The sequence below is a fragment of the Apus apus genome, chromosome 11 (assembly GCF_020740795.1).
Source record: "Apus apus isolate bApuApu2 chromosome 11, bApuApu2.pri.cur, whole genome shotgun sequence".
NCBI lineage: Eukaryota > Metazoa > Chordata > Aves > Apodiformes > Apodidae > Apus > Apus apus.
In genome coordinates this window covers 19289271-19316748 of record NC_067292.1, presented here as the reverse complement: position 1 = coordinate 19316748, position 27478 = coordinate 19289271, and the positions used below count along the sequence as shown (strand labels likewise).

At 51.3% G+C, this 27478-nt stretch overlaps 2 protein-coding genes across 12 annotated transcripts in view; both read right to left on the bottom strand.

Annotated features, from left to right (window-relative positions):
* CNOT1 (CCR4-NOT transcription complex subunit 1) overlaps nt 1–17966 on the bottom strand; it is a 61209-nt gene extending 43243 nt beyond the window's left edge. For all 10 annotated transcript variants that reach the window (XR_007890550.1, XM_051629186.1, XM_051629190.1 and 7 more), the window contains exons 1-10: nt 17874–17966; nt 11768–12045; nt 7152–7259; nt 6383–6481; nt 5761–5829; nt 5609–5663; nt 5067–5270; nt 3526–3694; nt 1828–1954; nt 989–1099 (exon numbers count right to left, since the gene is read on the bottom strand). Coding sequence is in view for 9 of the 10 variants with exons in the window: in XM_051629186.1 (XP_051485146.1) it covers nt 989–1099; nt 1828–1954; nt 3526–3694; nt 5067–5270; nt 5609–5663; nt 5761–5829; nt 6383–6481; nt 7152–7259; nt 11768–11869 (1044 nt within the window). In the remaining variant the exon portion in view is untranslated. The remainder of the gene's footprint in view (nt 1–988; nt 1100–1827; nt 1955–3525; nt 3695–5066; nt 5271–5608; nt 5664–5760; nt 5830–6382; nt 6482–7151; nt 7260–11767; nt 12046–17873) is intronic.
* Nucleotides 17967–20182: 2216 nt separating this feature from the next.
* On the bottom strand, nt 20183–26604 carry SLC38A7 (solute carrier family 38 member 7). 2 transcript variants are annotated; one of them, XM_051629256.1, is made up of 11 exons: nt 26517–26604; nt 25201–25633; nt 24789–24987; nt 24541–24685; nt 23917–24015; nt 23083–23140; nt 22678–22792; nt 21717–21864; nt 21419–21618; nt 21140–21194; nt 20183–20751 (listed from the first exon to the last, which is right to left on the bottom strand). In XM_051629256.1, exons 2-11 carry the CDS (start codon nt 25465–25467, stop codon nt 20649–20651), a joined length of 1389 nt encoding a protein of 462 aa, XP_051485216.1. In that variant the 5' UTR covers nt 25468–25633; nt 26517–26604; the 3' UTR covers nt 20183–20648. The 2 variants fall into 2 exon arrangements, with proteins under 2 accessions (XP_051485216.1, XP_051485218.1); XM_051629258.1 differs by having other exon boundaries at nt 25201–25630; nt 26517–26588.
* Nucleotides 26605–27478: the final 874 nt, after the last annotated feature.

Genomic DNA, 27478 nt, shown 5'->3' with positions numbered 1-27478 from the left:
TAGATGTGAGAACTTGATGCAAGTTCACATTTGAAACAAGCCTGGGAGATTGTGCTTCCTGCAGCACTAGAGGCATTAGCTGCCTATCCTTCCAAACGTTTCATTAACAAGTCTTCAAAAAAACATTTAAACATACAGTTCCTTTCCCAGCATGCTAACTCATTCCTTTTGCAGGCTTCATGTGCCCTCCAATAAAAGGCAGAAGGGTCTGACCCACTGGCATGCAGGGTTTGCTTTTCCTTTTGAAGAACAGACACTGCAAGTACTTGCAAAGCACTGATTAGATTTTCAGTTATAGTGAGAACCAGAAGGATGAGGGAGTTTGGAGGAAACTACAGCTACTGGGGACCACACACCACCTCTATTCAGAGGCAGGTGAGCATCAAAGACAAAGCCAGGTGTATGTTCCAAGGTTCAGAAAAACAAAATAGTGAGTCCTGCACAGATTAGAGTGAAGATACAGAAAAACAGCATCACCCAGCATGAGGCAGGCAGAGAACATGAGACTCATGTTTCACTGAATTAATTATAAAAATGGCTCCTTATAAACTGGTGAAAAAAGTTTCCTGTTTCTCAAGTGTCACTGTATGAAAGAAGCATTTAAGAGTTTTGGAACAAGTAGCTACAAAAATATATTGTTTCATTTTCATCATTAAAATCTACAATGACAAGCTTTTCCAAACAAGGTGCCTGATGCACAAAACTTCCCACTGTCAGCAGCTCCAACACATGCTGGGGAATGTGGGAGGAGTATGGCATCAATCTCAAGCTGCACTCAACCATTCAGGCAGCTTTTATTTCTCACAATTTCTCAGAATATTCTTGTTAACAAGGATAAAAAAAACACTAATCATTTAAGTGCAGGAATACAGTTACATGAATGAGATTTGAAGCCATTGAGGCTGGTAGGAGCTTGAAAAGCTTTATACTCACACTGAGACAAGCCCTTCTTTCAGAAATAAAAGACCAAAATCCTTACAAAACCTACCAGCTCTTTAAGAACATCAATCAAGACCTCCACATTCCAGGTATGGGCTTGTGCTCCATCACTTTTATCTTTCCCATCACTCCAAATTCCACTGCCAGGGGCCGAAATAGACTGCAAGTGAAACACACTAGTTAAAAATAGAGCTGTCTCAAAAGCCACCAGCTACAGAACCCTCTGCACTGTGAAGGTAAGCAGAAGTTCAGACCAGCAATGACACCAGTTGCACTTTTCTGGGAATCTTTTATTCAGGGATGTGTTACAGACATTTAATCGAATCCCAGACTGGTTTGGGTTGGAGGGACCTTTAAGCTCACCTGGATCCAACCCCCCTGCATGGGCAGGGACACCTCCCACCAGCCCAGGTTGCTCCAAGCCCCATCCAACCTGCCCTTCAACACTGCCAGGGATGGGGCAGCCACAGCTTCCCTGGGCAACCTGGGCCAGGCTCTCACCACCCTCACACCAAAGAATTTCCTCCTCATGTCTCACCTCAATCTCCCTCTTCCAGTTTTAATCCATCCCCCCTTGTCCTCTCCCTCCCTGCCCTTGTCCCAAGTCCCTCCCCAGCTTTCCTGGAGCCCCTTCAGGCACTGGAAGGTGCTCTGAGGTCTCCCTGAAGCCTTCTCCAGGCTGAACACCCCAACTCTCCCAGCCTGTCTCCAGAGCAGAGCTGCTCCAGCCCTCCCCATCATCTCTGTGACTCCTCTGGACTCTCTCTAGAAGAACAGTTAGAAGTCCTGAATAAGAAAAACAACTCTTAAATTACTACCAGCTGCCATTTTAACCCATGTTCTGCTGAACAAAAAGAAAGCTAATCTCCACCCCAGGAGGCCACTCACTTGTAAAGGAATACCATCTGTCAGCCCTGAGTGAGTTCGAGCCATCATCCCCAGCACCCGGGCAACCTGGGCAGCCGTCACCTCCCGGACCCCAAACTGCATGATTATGTTCCGACATTCTTCCACACTAAAAATCAACAAAACAGAAAAAACTTAACACAAAAGCAGGTTTCACTGTGGCACAACATAAGACAGACCAACAGAAGACCTGGAAGTCCAGCTGGGACAGCACAGTGTTGGGAGAAACAAATACGACCGTTTATTCAAGTTGTCAAACAAGCGTAAAATTCTTAAAACAAGAAAATTAGTAGGAAATCAGTGCCAGCATTTCCATGAAACATCCTGTGCCATGTCTTCAAAACCAGGTCTGCTTAAGTGAGAGATGTCAAAGTAAAAGCACAGGGTAGGTTTAGCCCTGTTTCATGGTAAAAGCATTGCCAGCTGTTGACCTGAGCTTCAAAGGCTGAAGCTTCTTGCCAGCTACAGGTGAAACTGAGCAGGCAGGTTCCAAAGGGCTGTGCAGTGTCAGAAGGTGGGCTGTGAAGGTGTGTCTGTCAGCCTGATGCAGGCCATGGCTCTTCTGATCAGAGATCACCAGCAAAAACCTTCAAGGAGCCACAAGAGAGCAGACATTTAACTTCCATTTATAGCACTGAAGGGTCGTTCTGCATTTTTTTTGTTTCACTGTGTGAACACTTCATAGTGAGGCCAACACTATTGGCACCACTGCAGATCAAACATGTTTTAAACAATCCTATGTTAACAAAGGACGTTTTCATTATCTTCCAACACCTTCATATTTCTGTGTTTCCTTATTTCAATGTTTAAGCAAAAAGTTAAGATAATTTAATTCTCTTTCTTCTACAATACAGAATCATTTCCTTCCCTTAGCTCATGCTGAAGAGAATTTTCCTTTAAGACCTTTCCAAACCAGTCACACCCCTGCAGGCTCCTGTTATCACCACCAGTACTACAGCATTATTCTCAAGCTTTAAAAACTTCAAAACTGAGCTGGATTTGTGCAGAAGGCAGAGATGTAAAAGGAAATTAACCTGTAATATATTCAAACGAACACTTCCATAGTCAGCTTCTGACTGGGGTCTGCCTAAGCAGGCAGAGACTGATGCAGCTGTCAAGATACTCCAGTAATTAACTCTCACAATTAGATTCTAGAGCTACAAATAACCCCAGTCACCAAGCACCATTCTGAGCACAGCCCAGTACACACAGAAAGCTGATGGGAAACTCTCTTGGAGTGACACTATTACCTTCAGTTCTTCTGTCACCTATTTCATGTGGACAATGTCTCAAAATTCTCAAGACCCAGGTGGATTTAATTGCAATTTGTGCTTACCTAGCCACTTTTTTTAGTTTAAATTGCAATTTGTGCTTACCTAGCCACTTTTTTACTTTAAAAAAAGGGTGATGGTCAAATTCTTAGCAAACCTTCACAAGGAATTTTAATACCTGTATCTAGCACTTCTTACCACCACAAAATCCCACACAATTTCAGACTACACATTGTTAGAAGAAAGCAAACTATAAAACCAGAATCCAAACAAATTACCTCATCATACTTTATGAGTTTCTAGTTGTTTTAGTACTTAAGTGTTTTTTACCTTTTGCCTCAAGAAACAAGCAAGAAAACCACTGCCACCCAGGATGATGGAAAAAAAAATATCCCATTTTCCTACAAACCTTGTACAAAAGCCATAGCCAACTTCTTGCATGAAATCTGCCAGAGAACTCTCCATCATTGTTTTAGCTATCCCTCCAGAATCAGGCAGGATCCTGTCCATTAGAATGTCCCGTTTTTCAGGGTATAAAAGTGGTGCAAGCACCACAGGGCAACGCTCCTGGGGAAAATCTAAAGGAAAAAGGAACAAAAGAAAGTGACAAAAAACCCCACAAAACCATTCATATGCAAGTGACTACCCAAAATCAGTTGACTGCTGTGCTAGTTTCCCTGCTGCTGCAGAAATTAAGCAGCATTCCTCCATCCCACCTCCCAGTTCTCTACTGGCACTTGGATATTCCTAGAGAAGGAGAATGTGGGATAAACCAGGTTCACACAAACCTGCAGCTGCTCAAAGGGTTAGCAGCTGTGCTGGTGGTAAGTTTAGAACTAGATTATCACTAGCAGCAGTCATCCAAAAAAAGCACAGAGCAGGAAACAATACAGCAGCAGAGCAAAAAGCTCTCCTCCAAATCAGGAAGTATTTGGAAACAAAGAAGCTGCTACCGAGCCTAAGAAGCCTAGCAAATCTAAACCAGGAACTTGGGCATGGAAAGAGAATGTTCCTCTCTTCCTTCCAGGGAAGGAACGTTTGAGAAAGATACAGGAAGGAGAGGATGGGTGGGAGTTTTGCTCACAGTGGAAGGCAGCAAGGACACCTCATGGTAGGACTTCCTGAATTAACATGATCTTTAAGATGATGGATAATGTCTCCACACTCTTCAGGGCCATGCAGAGTTGAGTTCCCAATTTCCCAAAGCAATGTGAGGGGAACTTGCAGAAGCTAATCCACTAATCTTTGTTAAAGGAAGTATGAACTAGGAAGTTACACTTAAATAGAACAAATAATCTGCTCTTGGATAAAGGGTGTCTTCCTCTAGGACTGTGAGGAACCAAGGAGCGGGTTAAGTTAAATTCACTTAGCTTTGAATCCAAATCTTCCTTATTCTGGGGTTTACAGCAAACACTATTGTTTCAGAAAGGAAGATACTACCATACCCATAACATCCCCTGCCTCCACACAAAGACCATGGCAGCCTTCAGGAAATGAACCATTTTAATTCAAGCCCCTTCCTTCCCTGTACTCATGCTTCCTCATAGATCTGCATCCAACAAACAAGCCAGTGCTTAAAATCCACCTGTTTGAAACGGTCATGTCTGTACCTCACACTGTAAGGAGCTCAAGTTTTTCAACTGCAGTGCACTGAGCTGCTTTAATCAAACCCACAAACACAGGTTTCAATATCCCCTACTTCACACTTGTTTATCACAACTTTAAAAAAAAACAACAAACACAAACATGAGACCATATTACTGCTCACATAAAGAGAAGCAGTGCATGATGGCCCAGTGCCAGAACAGGGGTGTTTTTCTGTCAGGTTAAGAGTTATGAAAACATACTGAGTTCTACCTCATCAAGCTCCACACCATTTCAGGAAGTTACAAAACCCATTCCCAAGTTTGCTTCCAGGACCCACCCCCTCACACACACACAAACACTCACCTCTACGTAATGTTTTGAGGAATGCGTCGATCTGCTCCTGTCCTACCCCAAAGGCTCCCTTCTGCCCAAAAAGGAGATGGGAGAGGAGAAGGTGCAGGACCTCTATTGCAATATCTTGGAAGCCACCTTCTTGATTTCCACTGACGTCTGCGTCAATGTAAGAACGCAGAAGATCCGGGAGTTTCTGTTTGATAAACTGGGCAGCTTTGGAAAACAAGAGAGGCCAGAGTCAAAACCTGAAATTGCTTTTTAATATGAAAAAAGCTATTCTAGCTCAGCACCATCCTCTGAGTTTGTTTACCACAAGCCACAATTCAGTTCTAAATAGGAGTTTCAGTTTGATTAATTATCTAGCAAGTCATTAACAGAAGGGAACTCCAACCTAGTATAGGACAAGCTGTATAACAACTGCCCCTCTCAAAATGATGTTAAGTCTTCATCAGCACCACTGATTGCAATTCCTCACATCTATCCATCTAGAAAGCCTACTGCTTAAAAGAAAAAAGGTGTCCCTGCTGCAGAACTTTCAAAGCTGCACTTACCAAAACCTCGTAGATCTGAGCTGAAAGAGTTCAGTAAAGCGAGACCGAATATCACCTACAAACAACAAACAGCAGAGTGAGGGGACATCATCCTTGCTAACCAGCTTAATAATAATAATAAAAAATTATTTTCAAAAGAAGTGTTCACTTACCTCTTGAACTTTACTTAATTTGATGACTTTACTCAATTGGGCAAATAAATGGGGTGAAGGCTTTAGACTCTGCAACAGGTAAGAAGAGTTAAAAGGAAACTGTTAAAAGATTAGTCTTACTGATAAAGGTACAGACTATCTAGAGTCCATTTGCAGGTCTGCAATATTAGTAACTACTCTGCTGTAGGCAAACAAAACTTATAAGGCTAAACAAAGCATCTTTGGAACTATTTTTGGACAGACTACAAGTTTCTTCCACATCTCCCTTTTCTTCACTACTAAACCCCCCTCATGGCTCTCATATTGAAAGAAACAGGAGCACTGAAGGTTTGATTTGATTCTCTTTGCCACAAACAAGCCATAAAGTATTAATGTTAGATTAAGCTTTCCAGTTAGTGTGGAGTCATTCTGAGTGACTACCTTGCTCAGATTAACAAAAAAAGTTACCACCACCTCAACCTGTGGGCACGCTCATTTTTTGGAAGACTCCAGGATAAGCAATCTTAGCCATAAAAAAACCAAAACAAAGCCAGGGAAAACAGAAGGGAAAGCCAGGTGGTTTCCTACAGACCAATTCAGTGCAGTTTCTGAGAGGGGAACCCCCTTCAGGAATCATACAAACCTTCTGATAGTGCAAGGGGTTGTCAATGGCGTAGGACAGCGTCGAGATAAAGTTTGGTTTTGTAATCAGCGACGCACACTCCTGGATCAGAAATTGGGTCTGAAAACAAGAAGGTGACTTGAGCATTCATATTGATTTGTAGCAGGAGAAGAAGACCAAACTTGTACTTCTCACCATATGCAGCAAAACTAAAACAAGGTGCTTAAGTCTTGAAAGTGTCTAAATTCTCATTAGCATTTGCGAGTTTCTTTCGATCAGTTTTTCTTCAGGATTAGTTTGTTTTTTCTTTTAAAGACTGAGAAAGTGATCATTCTCCATCACGGGTGCAATGTTTCATTAGCATCCTCACACCATCTAAGAATATTTGAAATCCTGTCTATGAGCTAAAAAGCCTGTGGCACAATGACTTAAGGATGAAAACACTCCTGAGAATAGATACAGTCAGCACCAGAAATGCCAACTAGGGGATTTGAACAAAATTTTAGAAGACAAAAGAAGGCTTTCAAACCAGAGCACTGCATGTGGTAGAGAAAGAGCAATTGTACTGAAGCTGTTTTTCCAGATCAAGGGACTGTAAGAGTCAGATAGCAACAATTTGCTGTCTTCTGACTTCACCCCGGACAAAGGTGCCTGCAATCGGAAGGCGGTGGAGAAGTTTGCTTGAAGCTCCTGCCTCCAACCTGCCTTTGTGCTTAAAACAGATCAAACCCTATAGCAGATTTGTAACAACCAAACATGAATCAAGCAGATGCCTCAGTGCAAACTGTACCTGATGAAAATCTTTGCCACTGCTTTTACCATCGCCACTGAAATCCACGTGCGAGAATAGACAGCGTAGTAAGTGCCTGTCTGCCTCGGGACCGTGCCTGTTCACAATCTGGAAAAGAACACCCAAAACAACAACTTGGTAGCAAACAGTCATTAGAGAGCAAGATCTGGGTCTGGTACTGTGGGTACAGAGGTATTTCTAGTGGTTAAGTCATCTAGAGTTTTAACAAAGCTGCTGAGAATGTTGCTTTCTCATCATTAGCCTAGAAGCCAAGTCGTTAACGCTATTTGCAGATGAAAAGCTTAAGCTGAGATAAAGGAAGAATCTAGACATAAGTCAGCTGACACAGCAGCCATGCATTTCATGGGGAGTAGTCTTCAAAACCTAAGTAAAAAGAGGTTTTTAGGTCACCTAGAGGATGATTTCAATTATTTCTGTCACCAAAGCAGCCCAGAATCCACAGCAGCACAGCCTCGCTTCTTCACATTTCTTCCCCCAGTTCCTAACTCCACACAACTGCAGCCTTGGGACAGTGGGCACCTCTGCACCATGCCTGTGGAGCAGGCATTTAGCCCAGAAACAAGCCACCACACAGCATCTTTACTGATCTTGCAGGCAGCTTCTGTCTCCTCATCATGACTGACTCAGCCAACATTACTCCATGGTCTTTTAAGACATAAAGGGAATAATCACAGAATCCCAGACTGGTTTGGTTTGGAAGGGACCTTAAAGACCATCCAGTTCCACCCCCTGCATGGGCAGGGACACCTCCCACCAGCCCAGGTTGCTCCAAGCCCCATCCAACCTGCCCTTCAACACTGCCAGGGATGGGGCAGCCACAGCTTCCCCAGTTTCACCACCCTCACACTACAGGATACGCTTCCTGCCATCTGAAGAAAAAAGTTCATCTCAAACTTTCTCATTAGCAAGCTATCAAATCAAATAACACATGCTGAACACATGCAGCTGAGACCTTTCACCAAGTCTTTCCCCTGTCCTTAAAGCTCCTTCAGCTGAACTCAGTGATAGCAGGTGATCTGCATTTGTTTGCCACAGGTCTCACTCATTACTAAATCTTAACCAAGCTTTTACACTTTACTAGCATCCTGCATCATTTGCCTTCAGTTTAACCCCTGGCTACAGATCAGCTCATCAGCTGGTTGTCTGAAGTATCTTCAAGTTGTTTCAGTGTTTATTCATTTCTTCAAACCTCATCTAACTGGACAGCATGAATGGTTTGACTAAAAATCATGCTGGCAGAAAGGTGTAGTCACAATTACCAAGAGCTCGTTTCTACAGTCCAAAGAGTAGCAGCAAACATCAAACCCAATCTCCATCTCTTGGCAAAACGTTTGCCATTGTTTCCCCCTTTCTAGCTGCACACGTGTGGCAGCACAACCCAGCAGCTCTGCCTGCCTCCACCAAGCCCCTGCTTCACCCCCCTCACAAATATCCTTGTTTGCCAGGAGCTCCTTTGTGCACAAACAGCATCGCTCCAGGCTGTGTCTGCTCAGCTCTGATTGTTCTCAACTCTCTCCTTCCAGGTTATCTGACACTCTGCTTCCCTTTTCCTCCCAGCCTGTGTGTTCCAGTGGCTGCCAAGTTGATTTTTTTTCTGCTGGAAAGAAACATCTGAGTTGGATATAGCTCTGCTTCTTGACACTGGCAGAGCCACCCCCCACCCAAGATGCCCAGAAGGCAGTAAAACTGACCTGACAGCACGTTCTACTACTTAGCTCAGGCTTCAGAAAACAAGCACTTGATTTAGGTAATCCCAATTAAATAGGTAGGTTTAGATGTGAGAACATGACTGGCATGAAGCTGGATCAAACTCCTAGGGAGCTATCCTGGTGCCATGACCAAGGGAAGCTCATCCAAGCAGATGGTTACAGAGGAAAACGAAAGCCAGCAACACCAGCTCTCTGCATCTGATTTAATGCTTCCTTGTGTAACTTCACAGGGTTAACAACTTGAAAATATAACGTATGGGGAGGAGAAGAGAAGGCTGGAAGTTCCCGTGCAGCTTCTTTCAACTCTAACTACATTCACGTGAAAGCTTTTCCAGGAATCAGGGAAGGAGGATTGCTAGCTTTCCTGCAAAAAGAGCTGAAAGAAACCTTTGTCTTGGCAGCCTTCATGCATACTTAGGAGACAGCATCACTGATCATAAAACATCTGTAAGGACTGACTTGTTTTTTACCATGAGCATGACAAAGCACTGACACAGGCTGCCCAGAGAGGTTGTGGAGTCTCCCTCCTTGGAGATACTCAAAGCTGTCTGCATGTATTCCTTGGCAGCCCTGTTTAAACAGGAGCTAGGACCACACGACCTTCTAAGGTCCCTTCCAACTTCAACCAGTCTGTGATTCAGGATAAAATCTGACCCACCCATCTTTGGATTTATCACACAGAGACAAGCTGGATTTTACTCAGCCAAACACAGGGTTAGATCAAAAATAACTCTGCTCTTCTAGATCCAGAAAGTTTTGTTTTTCCACAAAAGCCCTCCCCCTCTCTCCAACCAGGCTTTCCTTACCACTAACTCAGGAAAAGGAGACCACAAAAACCTCATTTCAGAGGAAGTCATGATTTTGACAAATACATGAAAGATTTAACCTTTTTTAAAAGCAGTCTCAAAGCATCCCCTGTGTTAAATGACTACTGAAGAGCATGCTTAAGCAGAGTTAGTTCCTCAAGATTTGCCACAGTGATGCTTGCAAGTGACATGTTTCAGTGCAAGTGTCATTTTGGTCAGCTCCAAGTGTGGTTTCCTACCCTGTATGCTTAGCTTTGGAAAAATGAATTATGCAAAAAATTTACACCAAGCAGTCTCCTGTGAGACAGGGTTACAGCATGCACATCCAGTCTCTTCAATTATTTAAGGAAAAATTGTACTAGCAAACACAACAGTAAAGTAATACAAGGTAGTTAAAAAAAAAAAAAGGATAAAAAAAATATAAGGGATAATGGAGGTTTTAGGAATTTGGTCTTGAAATCTGAGATCTTGTAACCAAAAATACACAAAAAAGCCACTTCCACTGAGCAGTTTTGTCTCTCAGCACAGTGAGTCGAAGAGGCCTGCCCCAAGGGTAAGGAACAATCAATCCCTCCCTGTTTTAGAGATCTGTATTCCAGCTGAATGGCAGATCAACCTTATCTTCTCCCAAATCAAAGAAATGTTTATTGTCCTTTATGTAAGTGTTCCTGACAGATCTGCAAGTCATGCCTCAGTCACAGCCTGCTGCAAACATCATCTGGTGAAACCAACAGTGCTGGAAAGGACAGCATGATTGCAGATGAACCTCCAGTGAGTACTCAACTTCTAAGAACGCAGGAGCTTTAGAAAAGTCACAAGAGATTGACTCCCTTTTATGGCTTCCATAATCAATCACCCCCTCTCACCTCAAGATAAGTAATGAATGCACTTCTAAAGAATTCAGCTGTTACCAGAAACTCACTCTGCTCAAGCCCTCTGGCCTCCTAATCTGATTCAAATCACTGCAGGACTGCACTAGGCTAAGAAAAAAAAAAACCCTAACTGGCTCAGCTGTCTGCTGGGAACTGAGCTAAACCAGTTTCTAAAACTGGCTCAGTAACATTCACTTCCTCCTAAGCACTCCTCTGCAGATAATGCTTTTCAGACCATCCTGCCAGTCAGAGCTATTTTTAAAAGGGTCAGTTAAACGAGAATTCCTGCCCAGATGTTAGATATTTGGGGTTCAATCTGCAGTTACTCCACCTGTCTTCTGAAAACCCACAGCCAAGAAAGACAGCTTGGCTTCACCACCAAGCTGTACTTCATCAGAAGAGGAACAAAACACTTCTGTTTGAGGTAAGTGAAAACATTCAGATATAAGTAACCATGTACCCACCCCACTCTCAGTGCAACAACTCTGAAGAGCTTAAACCAAGGAATCCCAGATTGGTTTGGGTTGGAAGGGACCTTAAAGATCATCTAGATCCAACCCCCTGCATGGGCAGGGACACCTCCCACCAGCCCAGGTTGCTCCAAGCCCCATCCAACCTGCCTTTCAACACTGCCAGGGATGGGGCAGCCACAGCTTCCCTGGGCAACCTGGGCCAGGGTCTCACCACCCTCATAGTGAAGAATTTCCTCCTCATGTCCAACCTCAACCTCCCCTCTTCCAGTTTTATTCCATCATCTCTAGTCCTGTTACTCAATGTCCTTGTCAAAAGTCCCTTCCTAGCTTTCCTGTAGGCCCCCCTCAGATAATGGAAGGCCTCTATAAGGTCATGTTCTCTTCTCTCTCAACCAACAATGTCCTATGGAATGCCCAAAAGTTGAAAGATTTAACCTGAAGGAGCTAGAGAAGCTTTGCATACCATGCTCCAAGAGCGGCAGTTAATCCTAATGTTCCACAACAAACTTAATACAATTCTCAGCTCTGAGCTGCCTTATTCCATGACCCAACAGATGAAACCAACAGGGAACACCAGAGCCTTGAGCTGCACTTCTCAACCCTGCAGCAATCAGCCCACACCAGCGCACGCAAAACCACCGCAGGGTACAATTCAGACGGGAAGACAAACTCCGTTCGATGCCTCCATTTTTTTTGTCTCTGAAGTTTCTTCTGCAGCACCACGAGTTTACTTACATGCTGTATTTCCTGCTGGCTGGCTCGGTAGTTTTTCTTGGTTAAATTGTCCACCAGGTAGCTGATTTGAGACAAGGCCAGCGAGAGCGAGTCAAGATTCATTGCTGGTTGGGGCGGAAGCAGGCGGCCGAGCCCGGCGCAAAATCACCATTATTCCCCTTTAGTCACCTCAGAGACAGGTTAATTTTTTTTCCCCCAATTAGCCTGGATCAGCTTCTGTGTTAACTTTCTTCAGCTCTTCTTTCTCAGTTGTCTTCCTCTGTTCTGAAACATGGCACCTGAAAGACAAGATTGCATTCGATTTCAGTTCTGCAGCGACTATGTTCAAGCTCTTGCCTTGTCATGGAACCAGTCCATTTAAAATAAGATGTGTAGGGGTTTGAATTTTAAATGTGTCTCTTTAAGCTGTTGATAAGGTGCTAAAAGCAGTTAGTAGCTCCTCTGTATTTTCTACTTTCACTGGAACACTACAGGGTAGAAAGTTATTTCCTAGAAGAATTCAACATTCTGCCTCAGAGCTTTTTCATTCATGTTTTTGCTTACAAGCTTGCTCAGCAAACAGGGAAAACAAATTTAACCAAAAAAATTGATGATACAGACATGTTTGATAGCTTAACTCCCATAAACCATTCACCATAACTACGTCCCCAAGAAAGCAGTACTAATAAGCTCTCACAACACAAGCTTAGTTGCTTTCACACTCCCCCAGCACATGCATCATTTCTGCAAACAGCTCCACCTGAGGAGGAACTGCCCTTTCAGCTCTGGGAGAAAGAAGAAAACGAGATGCAAAGTGAATTGGGTAGCACACAGCAACAATCAGAGGCCAGAATCATGCAAAGCATCAACCACAAGCTTATACATATATATAAAAACACGCTTTTTAACCATCTCTGTGATGTTTTGCCTCACCATGTTACACTCAGACACGCACACCAAAACAAGCCGTGGTAAATGAGCAACACACACCAGGAACTGCAATAAACTCACCCTCACGTTTGGCTTGCACTGAGCAGCTTCCCAGCGAGCTGCACCAGCAGAGCCTGCCAGCTGAACCCATTGCTATGGCAACACCAAACTTGGCACTTGACATCTCGTCTGTTGAAGCACAGATTGCCAAGGGGATAACATCGCATCCTGAGGCGAGTCCTGCACAACCAGCACGAGGAGCCCCCCAAGGAAACCCTCAGCTGCTCCCAGAAGCAACACTGTGATTCATCAAGAGGTGGAACCAAGCTGGAGATTTGCCGTTTTGAAGCTCCACTTGATCATAACACAAAGGTCACTAGGTTTCATGCCAAGTCTGAAGATGACTCTCAGACTAAAAACTGTTGCTTTACTGTCTTGGCTGCACAGCCAAACCCACCAGTACAGGATTTCTGCCTCCTCACTGAGATGGATGGCACAGAGGATGTGCTAACTTGGCAGGCATCACACTCAGGGCAAATCAGTTCAGAACCCAAGCCTTGCAGCAGCGTGGCTGGATGTGCTGGCCATCCTTCTGCAAGAATTCCTCAGGAACAGCAGGGAGGCTGGGCTGGGTACAACTAAAAATTCTTTCCCCCTCTCCCTTTGACACAAAAGTTTTCATTTAGAAATACAACTTACTTGACATCTGGCCACGCTTCAACACATTTTCTCCCACCATCCAGGAAAGAAACCCTAGGTGAACCCCAGCAGAAGATGCAGCAAGACTCATCTCAGAAGGACTAGCTGGTTTACATGCAACATCTGGGGGAAACTTAACTCTCCTCTCCATCCTCAACAGACAGCAAAAAAGCATCAGGAGCAGCAAATCCTGTCACAAGCTCATTCTCCTCTTTGGGAAAAGTTTAATACATTACATAAGAACATGGGTAAACTGTAAGGAAAGTCAAGTAATCAGCTGACTTCCAGACCTTCTTTATACCACAGAAAATCCTGTGTACCCCTAGAAGCTACATCAGATCCTACCTGCACAAAAAACCCCTTTACTTATTGTGAGAAAGAAATGTAAGTGGTAATATTGAAAACATGCTTCCATCGACAAGGCAGCTGTGCCATAAAAGAATTTCAGAGCATGTTTAAAACTGCAGCAACAATTAGAGAAAACTTCCAACTTGGGGGTTTTTGTACATCTGACAAGCTGTGACTCCTTATCTTTATTTACAGCTTTAAAAGCCTACCATGAAGCAGCTTTGCAGGAAGGGGGAAAGGCACAGAAGTTATCAAGATTTCTCAGGAGCACAGTGCCTGGTTGTTTGGGTTAAAATAACTCCATTCCTCACTTGGAATAACCCAGGAAGTGTCACTGGTGCAAGCTTTCCCAGATGTTCTTATTGGCAAGGTGGGAAAAACTTAATTTAAAAATCAAGCAACCAGGCCCTGATGCCACAGCAGTTGCACCTAGAAAAGCCACCAGTAGCAGCTGGTAAGGGGAATTCAGTCCCCCTCAGAGCACCAGCCTGGAGAGCTCAAGGGCCATTTGAACCTGGGACTCAAGAACAGCTCCAACTCGGGTCATTTTATGGCCAGAACTGAAGTTTCAGAGTTTGCCTTTTGGGCCCCCTAGGAAGTAAACACACATTTCTCTGGGTATTGTTCCTCAGACAGCACAGCCATCACAATTACTCCACCCAAACATCAAGCTTTTAGGTACTGGAACTCTTGAGCTGGGCTCAGCTGCAAATCTGAACCTCCCTGCAATGTGCACTGACCACCCCAGCCCCTGTTCTTTTTTTCTCCCACTAAAAGCAGAGACTACCATCCCCAAGATGCTTTCATTGCATGGAAGCACGAGCTTTGCCACTTTCCAACTGTAAAAACCTGGCAGTGACACCACCAGAGAACTCGAGCTGGAGTCAAAATGGGATTTTCCCTTTCAAGGAAGCAGAAGAGCCAGAGCAGACACAGTGGCTCAAGGACAGAACACAATAGCTGAAGGAAGCAGCTTCCTACAAATGTTCTAAAGATATGGTTTGCACTGTATGTATCCTGAAAAAACCTGCCAGCTCTCACAAGTCCCAGACTATCAGCATTTCAGAGCTGGAAATGGTGCAAGGTAGCTTCCAGGAAGAGGTAAAAAAAGCAGAGAAATGAAGGGGGCCCTGCCCAGAAAGCAGAGGTGCACAGGTAGCCTCTGGTCATTCATCACAAGGCTAAAATTCAATTTCTGCAGCACTGCTGAAGAAAGCTATGAATGCTATGCAAAGCAGCCTTTATTTTTAGATGCTTATGTTCTTTGTGGGAATGAATCTCCCTACACTGGCCTCAACAATTCAAGAAGCTTTCAGTCCATGGGCAAACCTGCCATCTTGACAGGTTCAGAGAGTTCAAGCCTCAGACAGATTTTACCCAAAACCTTCCATTTACTGATGGAATTTGCTAGTTCCAATTACAGTTCCTATGATACAGTAATGGATTAAGCTATCAGACACAAGAACTGGGAGCTCTTAAAAGGCTGTCATTGGATATTGTGCAGCACAGATGGTTTTGAAAAGGTAGAAATCATTTACTGAACTCTGCAGTGTTCCTCCAGAGTTTCTAAGGAGATCAACAGGCCACCAGCAAAGCAGCAGGCATCTATTTCAGCAGATTTGTTTCCACAGGAGAGCTCTGCTGGGTTATTAAAACATAAAGACAAAAAAGTTTAGGTAAGAATCCCAAAAACACAAAAAGAGAGAGGGTCATTAGGTAACCAAAGGTTGGTTGGACAGAAAACTCTGCTAACCTGAAGCCAACCCCTTGCAGTAATGCAGCCTTGCTGCTGAAGATGACAAACCTGAAGTTTTTTGCACAAATTGGCCACCAGCCTTACAAACAAAGTGCTTTCAAAATGATTTGAAGCTGAACTTTGGATATTGTTTATTATTTTGCAGAGGTAAGTAACTGCCCCCACTGGGCTTCAAGAGCTGTGAAGATTTTAGGCCACCTGGAGGATAAAAGAGTGAGAGAAACAGCAACACCTTCACTGATGAAGCTCTAAACTCCTGCCAAAATCATCATGTAAATCATGCTAAAAGCACCACTGCCACAGAACGTGGTCTCTCATCCCCTTCTCAAACCCATGGACAAACAGAACACATGGAGAGGAGCAGAACATCCCTCAGGAGGTGGGCTCCAAGGGAGGAAGGGGGTTTTTGAGTTACCCCGTGGTTAAACTGGATTTCAAGCTAGCCTTTTTAAACCTACAGGGAGAAAACCTCTCAGTGTGAGTCACTTTGAACAGGACAAGCTACTGCTTGAGGTGACCTGTTCAAACGTAGGTGTTGACACATAGAAAAGCCACCTGAAGAGTCCATCTACTGGAAAACTGCACACAATTCCAACCAACTGGAAGCCAAGATGCTGATTAGACATGGTAGCTTTAGATTATAGAAAGCAGCTGAACTAAGCCCACATGTTTGTCCCCACACTCTTAAGTTTCAGGTTGGGAACCTACCTCAGATAGATCAGGCACACCTCAATCATGACATGGCTGTTGCAGGCATTTCCACATCTCAACTAGGATTGTTTGTAAAAAAACTCCCAAGGAACTCCTCACTTCCTGCATTCCCTTCAGTCTAATGCTGCAGGATAGTTTCTGGTGGAGGGAACCTGAGGAAAATGCTGATGTTTCCCATCCAAAAAGCTGGTTTACAACAGTCAAGTGCTATTTCAAAAGGCAAAGGAGAACTACAGTATTCATACAGGAGGGACAGATACAGACCAAAAGAGAAACCTGGCTAAAATAGTTTTATGTCATCAACTCAGTGGTAAGAATTCCCAACACAAATGAGCTATGACCCAGGACAGGGTCACAAAACATCACTCTCCACTTTTCCTAAGTTATGTTTGCACAGTTTCTCTTCCACTCACTCAGCTGAGCACCAACAGCATCAATGAAAATGAACTAAATATCTAGGAGCACTTTGCTAGAAGGATAAACAGGACTGGGTGTTTCTCTACAGAGATGTAGCAAGGAAGCTCTCTGAGTTTGGTTGGAGACACCAGGCCAAGAAAATCAACTATTAACACCAAACTTAAAAGCATAAGGGTAGAAAAAAACAAGGCAACAACTACTCTAGAAAGGACAAACAACTCTATTACCAACAAAGTTTGTTTCCTGGTTACAAAACAGTCACCTCGCTGGGACTCATCCTGCCTATAATTTCATTAAGTGCCACTGTACTTAACTGAGAAACAGGAAGCACACTTTAAAAACAGTAAACACTTCAGTTGAGTGTGCTAAGAATCGTTTGCCAGGTATCACACCTACTTTGTTACCTGCTTAAAAGAAACGTTCCACTGAGAACAGATGCTCTGCCTCCTTCCAACAAGTGGGATCTCATGAGGTAGCAACAGACTAAGTGCTGCGTTTTTTGGTACCACCTCCCTTCTGTTGTAAATACAGCCCAAATTGTTACTGGTTTGTTGATACTGAACCATGACTGGCCTTACTGTATAAAGAGAACGTGGTACCTCTCTGAGTTAGAGAACTATGGCAAAGGAGTTATTTCCAACAACTCAGCATCTGCCCAACAACCAACTGTTGCTTTCCCTAGTTTCAAAACCAGCCAGTCCATCTGACCGGGCAGCGTGTTCCCAGCCGGGGGGGCAGTGCCCAGAAGCGTTTCTTCCACGGGGGCTGCAGGGAGGTTCTACCCCCAGATTGTTTCACTCCTGCTGGCTGGTTACGGGTCACTTCTTTCCTCTGGGTTAAGTCACGACAAGGCTGCTCTTTCCCAGGAGGCCGCCGAGCCGAGCACGGGCCGTTTCCCCGCTCTCCCACAACTCCACTTCTCACCGCCAACGCTCCGAGGACGAGAAAAGAAGCGCAGCTGGGCAGGCGAGGCCTGCCGTGCCCCCTCCCCGCCGGTCCCCAGCGAAGCCCGCCCCGCTTCTCTCACCCGCTCCTCCCGCCGACCGGACACCGGCGAGAAGCGGGGGCCGGGGAGCGGGCCGAACCCGGGGGCCGCACACAACCAGCAAGCCCAGATAAACCCCCCTCCCCACACACACCCCCCAAAGCTGGGCCAGGCCGCGGCCTACACCACCCGCACCCCCCCACCGCCCCGGGGGGCTCCGGTGCCCCCGCAGCCACCCCCCCCCCGGGCGGGGGGGGGAGCCGTGCCGGGGTCAGACTCACCGCAGGGGGGCAGGGGGGCCGGGGCGGGGCGCGGGGCCGGGGCCGATCGGGCTGTTTTCTCCTCTCGCCTCCGCCGTTTCGCCACAAAATGGCGGCCGGGGTCGCGCGCTCGCGTCGCGGCCTTTCCCCTCCCCCGGGGCGGCCCGGCTTAGGGGGCGGGGCCTCCCACCCGGGTCCCGCCCCACTCCTCGGCGGGGAGGGGAGCTCGTCCAATCAGAGCGCAGACCATCCGAGGAGGTGGCCAATCAACGGCGGCGCCGCCTCCAGAGGGGAGGGGAAGCGGGACGTTCCCGCCCCCTCCCCGCGGGGGCCGAGGGCTTGCGCTCCCATTGGTGGAGAGCTCGCGGAGCCCTCCCCACCCGCGGCCAATCAGCGCTCGGGGAAACGCCGCGGTAAAACCGCGCATGCGCGATAGGGGGGGGGGGGCGGCCACGCCGGGGCGGGAAGGGGGACGCGGCGGGAGCGACCAAGTGCAATGGGCGGGGGGGGGCGGGGGAGTCATGGGTGGTGCGGTCCGACCCGCCCCCCTCCCCCGCTCCGTGGTACGGCCCGAGCTCTGTAACCCCCCCTATTACCCTCCGTGGTACAGTCCGAACCCCGCAACCCCCCCCCCCCAACCCCCCCTCTGCCTTCCTTGGTACGGCCCGGACCCCGCAACCCCCCCCCCCGCGCTCTGTGGTACGGCCCGGGCTCCTCACCCCCCGCCCCTTGGTACGGCCCGGGCTCCCAAGATGGCGGCGGGCGGGAGGATCCGTCCCCTCAGGCCGCTGTGGGGCCGTTTTCTCCCCCAAAACCCCCTCTCCCTTTATTCCCGCTCCGGCAGGGGAAGCTCCTCTTCCCCCTCGGGGCTGGGGCCTCCATCCCGAGCGGGCCCTTCCCGCCCACCTCAGCCCCGGGAGCGGGGCCCCCCCCCCCCAGGCCCTTCCCGCCCGAGGAAGGTGACGAGGCCTCAGCTCCCCCTGGAGACCCCCCCCCCCACACACACACCCCCCACCCAAGCCCACCCCGCAGCTGGAGGAGCCAGAACATCTTCCCCTCCCCTCGGCCCCACGGAAACCGCCTCCTGCCCACCCGGCGCACGCCCCACCAGGTCAGTTGGGTGCTGAGTTCAGGTCCCTCCGCTTTCTTGCAGGTAGAAGATACATCGGGAAAGGCCGGCGTCTTGTTAAACGGCCCCGGGGCGGGGTGAGGGTGAACAGAAACGGCCGCAACACCCTTCAGAACCCCCTGGGGGGGGGGGGGGGGGGGGGGGGGTGGAAGGAAGGCGGCAGCTCCCCCGGGGTGACAAGCGAAGATGTTGGACACCGGGGATGCCTTGGCTGCAGCCGTGGGACCTCATCTGTGGGAAGGGCAGAGCCACAGAAGCCACCAGGGACCAACCCCCTCTCCATCTTGACTGGGGACAGGCACTGCAAAGCATCTTGGTGTTGGCAGAGAGTCGTAGAATCATCAAGGTGGGAAGGGACCTTAAAGATCACCCAGCTCCAACCCCCCTGCCGTGAGCAGGGAACCCACCACTAGACCAGGTTGCACAAAACCTCCTCCAACCTGGCCTTAAAAACCTCCAGGGTTTGCTGGAGCCTGGTTTTGAGTTTTTCTGAGGGCACAGAGGTTGGAGGTGCCTCGGGGGATGCAGGAGGGACACATGCCTGCACAGGGTCCTTCCAAACATTCCTGCTGTGCTTGGGGCTTTCCTGCCTCCTTCTGCAGCTGGATCTCCCCATCTGACCCCCAGGAGCCCTCACCACAGATGCAGTGATGGACACACATGAAATTCTTTCCTCCCCCAGGCCAAAGAAGGGAAGTCCAAGACTGAACCAGAGCAGTTTGACTTCCCCAACCAAACATGCAGCTGGGGGAACTGCTCCATCAAGGAAGAAGAAGTGAAACCACCACCCAGACAAGGGATACAGGGACAGCCCAGAGCAGCACCAGCCCCAGAGCGTGTAAATGTCCAAGGGAGCCAGATAAAATGGATTCATCTTGACTGCTTTATCCCCAAAGCATCCTTTAAAACCTCCAGCAGGCCCAGTCCCATTCCTTGGACACCTGGAAAAAACCAGGACTGGAAACCTGGAGCAGAGCTTTGTGTCTCCAGCCACAGCACCTTCTCTAGTGAGTGAGAAGCTCCTGGCAGGAGCTCCACCGTGGCCCTACCTCAAAAAAAAATCATCAGGCTGAGGGTGACTGGTCCCAGTTTGTGACAGAAACTGCATCCCAGGTGGAGAGGGATGTAAGAGGAGGGGCAGGAGATGGGCCAGATGAGAGACAGAAGAGTTCCAACCAAACAGTGACACAGGAGAGGAGGATGGGGACGTTGCCCCTGATGGACAGGATGACTGGGTCCCTTTATGTAAAACACACTGTCTCCCACCAACACTGGGAGAAGGGGGAGCTCCTGCTGTGGAAAGGAGCTCCCCCAGCACAGGGGTACAGGGGGAGAGCAGCATGCCTTCACAAACCCCCCCCCCCCAACCACCCCTGGGTGATGTCCAAGGTGGTGATGTCCACCCTGGAGGGGCAGGAAGGGCTTGACCTGGGCTACAGGTCCCCTTGTAGTGATGCTCACCAGGGAATCGGGGCTGAGAGAAGAAGCCTGGTGCCTGAAGACAAGGAGATAAAAACCACCACAGGACCCTTTCAGCCAAGCCCCAGGTGACAACGCTCCTCTTGGATCTTCCCAACAAGCCAACGTGTCTTCTTTCCACTTCCCTTTGGCCCAGGGGGGAAATCTACATCCCCACAGCAGCAACGTGGTCCAGCCCAGAGGAGGAGTCAGGCTGTGAGATCCACGAAGATGGCATTGGCAGTTGTCTGTCCAAAGATGAAGGCTCCCAGGGTGACCATGAAGACCCCGTAGCAGACCTGGGCCCACCAGCTGCAGATGCAGGAGGACAGAGTATGTTTAGAGGGGACCTTCATCCCAAAATCCACAGGGGAAGCAGGGAGAGAGGAAGGGACTTTGGACAAGGGCTTGTAGGGAGAGGACAAAGGGGGAATGGATTTAAATTGGAAGAGGGAGATTGAGGTTGGACATGAGGAGGAAATTCTGGAGTGTGAGGGTGGTGAGAGCCTGGCCCAGGTTGCCCAGGGAAGCTGTGGCTGCCCCATCCCTGGCAGTGTTGAAGGGCAGGTTGGATGGGGCTTGGAGCAGCCTGGGCTGGTGGGAGGTGTCCCTGCCCGTGCAGGGGGTTGGATCTGGATGATCTTTGAGGTCCCTTCCCACCCAGACTATTCCACAGTTCTGTGAAGTGCATTTTGGTTACCTGATCGCCCTGGTTTCTTGAATTTCAGAGAGCTTGGCTTGAATCAGGCAGAGCCCTGAAAGGGAGAGGAGGGAAATGACCCCCAGCTGGGAGCTGAGCAGACACCCCAGCAGCCAGGGAGCTGCTCCCCACCACGGTGCAGCGTCCAGCCCGGACACTTGGCTGAGCTGCTGACCAACCCCATCCCACACCTTCTGTCCTTCTCGAAACACCTGCTCACCACCCTGCTCCCTAAACACTAGGCCAGGAGACTTCTCCCAGCCCCCCTGAGCACCCTACCTGGGAAGACAAAGATGAAGCAGGCAGCCAAGCCCCCGATGACCGAGATGACTTTGCCGATGTCGGGGATGAAAAGCGCCAGGAGCAGGGTGAGGAGGAACCAGCTGAGGGTCTGAAGGAGCCGCCTCCTCCGCTCCCGAACCACGTCCTCCTCCACTGTCACCCCCGTGTAACGGAGCCAGAGACCCTCCAAAACTGCCCTGTGGGCACAGAGCAGCCAGGGGAGGGGGTGTTTTCCCCACCCTGCCCACAGCAACCCCTGCTTCCCCCCCGCCCCGCTCCACCCCCCAGCACCCACCGGCCGCAGAAGTGCAGGATGGGGTAGGAGGTCAGGACACAGAGGATGATGAAGGCCCTGGCCAGGGCAACAGGGATGTCGTTGGAAGGGTAGGACAGCAAGACGTCCTGTTCCACGCCAGCTCCAAAAGTCAGGAAGCCACAGACTCCTGCCAGGAAGGGAGGAGTCAGCAGGGGATGGGGGACAAACCTGCAGGTGGGTTTGAGGGACTAGACTTGGGTGGCTTCTAGCAGGAGGTGAATGGATGCTGCTCCCCTTCCTGCTCTGTCCCTCTGCTGCCAACTGTGACCTGGGCTGTGTCACCAGCAGCCTGGCCAGCAGGGCCAGGGTGAGGATTGTCCCCCTCTGCTCTGGTGAGACCCCACCTGGAACTGTGTTCAGTTTTGGAGTCCCCAACATAAGAAGAACATGGAGCTCCTGGAGAGAGGCCAGAGGAGGCCACGGAAATGAGAGGGCTGGAGCAGCTCTGCTCTGGAGACAGGCTGGGAGAGTTGGGGTGTTCAGCCTGGAGAAGAGAAGGCTCCAGGGAGACCTTAGAGCAGCTTCCAGTGCCTGAAGGGGCTCCAGGAAAGCTGGGGAGGGGCTTGGGACAAGGGCAGGGAGGGAGAGGACAAGGGGGAAGGGATTCAAACTGAGAGAGGGGAGACTGAGGTTGGACATGAGGAGGAAATTCTTTGGTGTGAGGGTGGTGAGAGCCTGGCCCAGGTTGCCCAGGGAAGCTGTGGCTGCCCCATCCCTGGCAGTGTTGAAGGGCAGGTTGGATGGGGCTTGGAGCAACCTGGGCTGGTGGGAGGTGTCCCTGCCCATGCAGGGGGGTGGATCTAGATGATCTTTAAGGTCTCTTCCAGCCCAAACCAACCCATGATTTTATGACCAGAATCTCCCAGCCCTCCAGAAGCTCCCAGCCCCTCTGAGGACCATCCTGCACCCCCCCCCAGCATCCCTGCACCCCCTGGCTCACCTGTGCCCGTGTAGACGAACAGAGCGATCACCATGGCCGCCGTCACCACCGCCCCCCAGGTCTTCACCTCTGGCTGCCTCATGCTGTTGAAGACGGGCACGCTGCTGACGTGGCACTGCCAGGGACATGGAGAGAGAGCAGGGACATGGGCTGAGCTGCAGCCACAGCCAGCCAGGTGGGACCTCCTCCCTGACATCCCCAAGGAGAAGCAAAGGGTGGGACGGGCTGCCCTGGCCTGCCCAGCCGGGGTAAAATGGATCCGTCTCCATCCAGGGGGGGTGAGATGTTTAAAGCACCCAGAGAGGGTTTTGGATGAACAACCCAAAGGACCATCCCTGGACCATGCTGGTGCCCCCCCAGGTGGGTGCAGGGTGGGGAAGGGGAGCGCTGGGCTCGTGGCCTTACCTGGAAGCCAAAGCAGATGGTGGGCACAGCATTGAAGACAGCTGTCCAGGTGGAGGGGCTGGGGGGACAGAAACACCCACCATCAGCCCAGAGCCCCCCCATGTCCCCACCCCGTGGCCTAGGGGTGCTCCATGATGGGCTCCCTCCTCTGCTGACCTGCCCAGTCACCCTGTCGTCCCCCCCCAGCCAGGACAGTGTCTTTCCATGGAGCAAGGTTTTCCCAGGGCCTGGCACCAAGATGGAACCAACCAACGTTGAGGTTGGTTTTGTAAGTTGAGGACTTCCAAAAATCTAAGGATCAGTAATAAAAATAAGGATCTACTTGGGTAGTGCCAAAAAAACTGTTCCAAACTTCTGGCCTAGAATTCCCACTTCCCGCCCTGGCTCCATCAATGTCCCCAAGCCATGACAGAGAGGACAAGCCTGTGGTGGCCAAAGAAATAACCAAGATCATCCTAAAGGAGAGACATCCTGGCTGCTGGGTGAGAGCAGGCTCGTGGGGAGCTCCAGGCCCTGTTGTGTTGGAGCCAAAAGTCAATCAGCTCTCCTCAAAACCTGCCGTGGAGCCATGGGGACCTCCAAGAGGTCTGTTTCCTCTCCTTGGCCACCTGCTCCTCTGAAACGTGCAGAGATGCAGCCCCTCAGCAGCTCCTGGCAGCACCACACAGTGTCCCCAGGCCCGGGGATGGGACCAGATGATCTTTAAGGTCCCTTCCAACTCAAACCATTCTGTGACTGGTGAAGGATCTGTCCCCAGCCCCTCCCTCCAGCCCCCCTGCCTGGCTCTGCAGAGCTGTGATGGCCACATTCAGCATGAGGTCCCCTTGCATTCACCTGGTGGGGATCTCCACAGGGGTGAGCTCCTTGTCAGGCCAGATGTACTTGATGATGATGACTGCTGTGACATACCAGGTGCCGATCACACTCAGGGAGCTGCAAGAGGGGGCAGGAGACCATGAGTGCCTTTGTCTCACCCTCTACGAAGGTTCTTCTTCAGCCTCTCCAGCCCCATCTTCCTCCCTGCACAGCCCAAGCCACCCAGGCACTGTCACCTGCTGTCCCCAGGGCAGATGTCAACACAACCCTGCTGTGCTCAGGGGCTGTCCGTGCTGCTGGGAGTGGCAGAAGTGCCACCCAGCCCAGGACCCTTCCTGGCCATCCTGCTGGATGGCCAACTCCCAAGACAAGGGGACAAGGCAGGTGAAAGCCCTGCTGCCTCTGGTGAGCAGAAGAGAGGGACACGAGCCCTGGGTACGACACCGTGGCCACAGGGTGCTCAGCTTTCCCCCCAGATGGGGAAACTGAGGCACGGGAAGGCAGAAGAGGAGCTCTCCAACCCCTCAGATACAGAACCACAGTGTTTCTGCTCCCCACCCCCCGGGGACCACGCATGGGGGGGGGGGTGGGTTCTGGCAGGCCCACCCTGGCTCCCAGCCCCGGAGGGGTCTCCCCACCCACCTGGCATATTTTTGGAAGCCGATCTCCTTGGGGATGGAGAGGGGCAGGATGAGGAGGAAGGCAGTGATGCTGATGGTGAACTTGCGGTCCGTGTACCAGCGCCTGCTCCCACCTTCCCCAGGCTCTGTCACCAGAGCAGCAATGACTGTGGGGACAAGCAGGGCGGTCAGGTTGTCCCCCCCCCCCCCCATTCCAAACAACCCAAGGGTTGTTCCCTCCCCACCATAACCCCCCGGGGACACGCTTACTCTTGTCCTCCTGGTCTCCGATGATGATGAGGAAGGCGATGCAGGTGCCGAAGGTGTAGACAGCGATGGCCACCTCGCAGAGGACACCAGGCACCTTCCCACAGACAGCCCACACCACCTCCTGGTAGGTGCGCTCGTTGCTGGCCTGCGAGCAGTACCCCAGGATGACCAAGCCTCCAATGATGAAGATCAACATGCACTGAGGGGGAAGGGAAGAGACAGGGAGGGCGCATTGAGGCAACGACGCGCCCCCAAAGCCACCCCTGAGCAGCCACCCCTGGGCACACAGCATCTCTGGTTCACCCCACCCGACCGAGCTTCTTCCCAGGAGCCAGATCCTCCCTGAGCTCCTTCTGGGGTTCCACACCCCCCTCCCAGGGTGGGACAGGGGGCTGTCTCCCCACCCTCTCACCATCTGCAGGGCGATGCCCGCGGCCACGCCGCCGGCCATGCTGAAGGCAGCAGGGAAGTTGAGCAGCCCGGCCCCCAGGGCAGCGTTGACCACGATGAAGACGGCCCCCAAGGCCGAGGTGGCTCCCAGACCATTTCCTGGGCTCTCTCCACCCTTTGGCACTGTCTCCACGCTGGGGCTCTGCAGGAGCCGGGCCCGTTCCCCGGCGTCAGCGCTCCACTCCCAGTCCTTGTAGTCACTGTTGATGCTCCCGGTGCCCTGAGCCATCGTCCCTCCTGGGGTGGCACCACGTCCCACCTAGTGCTGCTGCTGCTGCTGCAGGCTGAGCCAGCCACCTTGAGGAGGGTCCTCTGCCAGCACCAGCTCCATGGGGGGAGCCAACAGGCAGGCCGGGACCACGGAAGGGTGGTGGGGATCAGGCACTTCCTCGCTGCTGCCAGGAGGGATGAAGAAGGAGTGAGTGCTCCTGAAGGCAGGACTCGCTGTCCCGTGGGGCAGGAGACCCCGCGTCAAGGCTGGCTTCCTGATTGCCAGCCCTGACTCCTCCTGCAAGCTCTGCAAGAGTCGCCAGGCACGGGCTAAAGGTCAAGGCTGGGCTCAGCGGAACCACCCCCCCGAGGGCAGCAGGGACACTGGCTCACCCCGACAAGCAGGACTGGCCCCTTCCCGGGCAGCCCCCAGGGTGATCACCAGCAGCTTTTGGAGAATCTGGTGTTTCCAGCACCACAGCCCGCAGGGGCTGGGCAGCCCAGATATCATCCCACTGCTTCCAGGCTGAAGGAGATGAACCCTCCCAACCCGGCAGGGCTGCACGGGGACCTCCACAGCCCAGGGAAACCTCTTCTCCAGGGAAAACACCTTATTTTGCCTCTAAACGACTCAGCAGAGCCTCCTCCCAACCAGCCCCCCCACCCCCCTTTGCTTCCAGGCTGTTGAACCCCACGCTTGGGCTCTGAAGCCTCCCCCCGGATTCCCGGGGAGGGGGAGGAAGAACCGCTGCCCTCTCCCCCAGGGCCAGCAGCGTGGAGGGGACAGGTCCCAGCTCCCCAGGCCGGTGCGTCGCGGTCACGCGTGGGCCGGCTTTGGCCGAAGCCCCCTGCAAGCTGCCCCGGCTGCCCCTTCCCAACACAAAAGCCACCACGCGGGTGCCACCCTGAGAGCAGGAGGGTGGCCCCGCAAACCCACCGCCCCGCTCCGAGCCCGGCGATGGCGACGTGCCCAAGGCCTTTAGAGGGGACAACCCGCCTTGGGGTTCCTCCCCTCACCCCCTCTCCATCCTCCCGGGGACCCCTACGCCGTGTCCCGGCCTCACTCACCGGGCGGTGGGAGCCGCTCGGAGCTGCTCCCGGTCGCGGCTCCGCCGGGCTCGGCCCCGGCACCGCCCTGCCCGCTGCACGCCGGGGCTTGTAGTCCGCCCCCGGCCCGCCCCGCCGTGCCCAGCCCCGGGGAGCTGCGGGAAAGGCTTCCCCACCTTCGGGATAAACCATCCTTGGATATTCCGGCCGCTCAGCAGGCAGGGGGAAAGGGAGAGAAGGAAAGCGCTGCGCTCCAGCTCCGCGTGGGGTGGGAGATGAGGGGCATGGAAGGGGCCGGGCGGGAGCGGGGGCCGTGGGGAGGAGCGAGAACCGTGGGTAGGAACGGGGGCAGGAGCGGGCACCGTGGGTAGGAGCAAGAACCGTGGGCAGGAGTGGGGGCCGTGGGCAGGAGCGGGGGCCGTGGGGACGAGCGGGGGCCGTGGGTAGGAGCGGGGTCCGTGGGTAGGAGCAAGAACCGTGGGTAGGAGCAAGAACCGTGGGTAGGAGCGGGCACCGTGGGTAGGAGCAAGAACCGTGGGCAGGAGCGGGGGCCGTGGGTAGGAACAGGGATCGTGGGTAAGAGCGGGGACCGTGGGCAGGAGCAAGAACCGTGGGCAGGAGCGGGGACCGTGGGTAAGAGCGGGGGCCGTGGGTAGAAGCGGGGACCGTGGGTAAGAGTGGAGGCCGTGGGTAGGAGCGGGCACCGTGGGTAGGAGCGAGAACCGTGGGCAGGAGCGGGGGCCGTGGGCAGGGGCGGGGGCCGTGGGCAGGAGCGGGGTCCGTGGGCAGGGGCGGGGTCCGTGGGCAGCACCCAGCGCCGTGGGGCAGCACCCAGGGCAGGGAAGGCGGTTTATTGCACCACCAGGAGCCAGCAGCGGCCGCCGCGCCGTGTCAACAAAAGTCGCCGCCGTAAGATGCAAACGCGGGGCGGGGGATTGAGCCGGGGGGGCTGAGCCGGGGGGGCTGAGCCGGGGGGCTGCAGC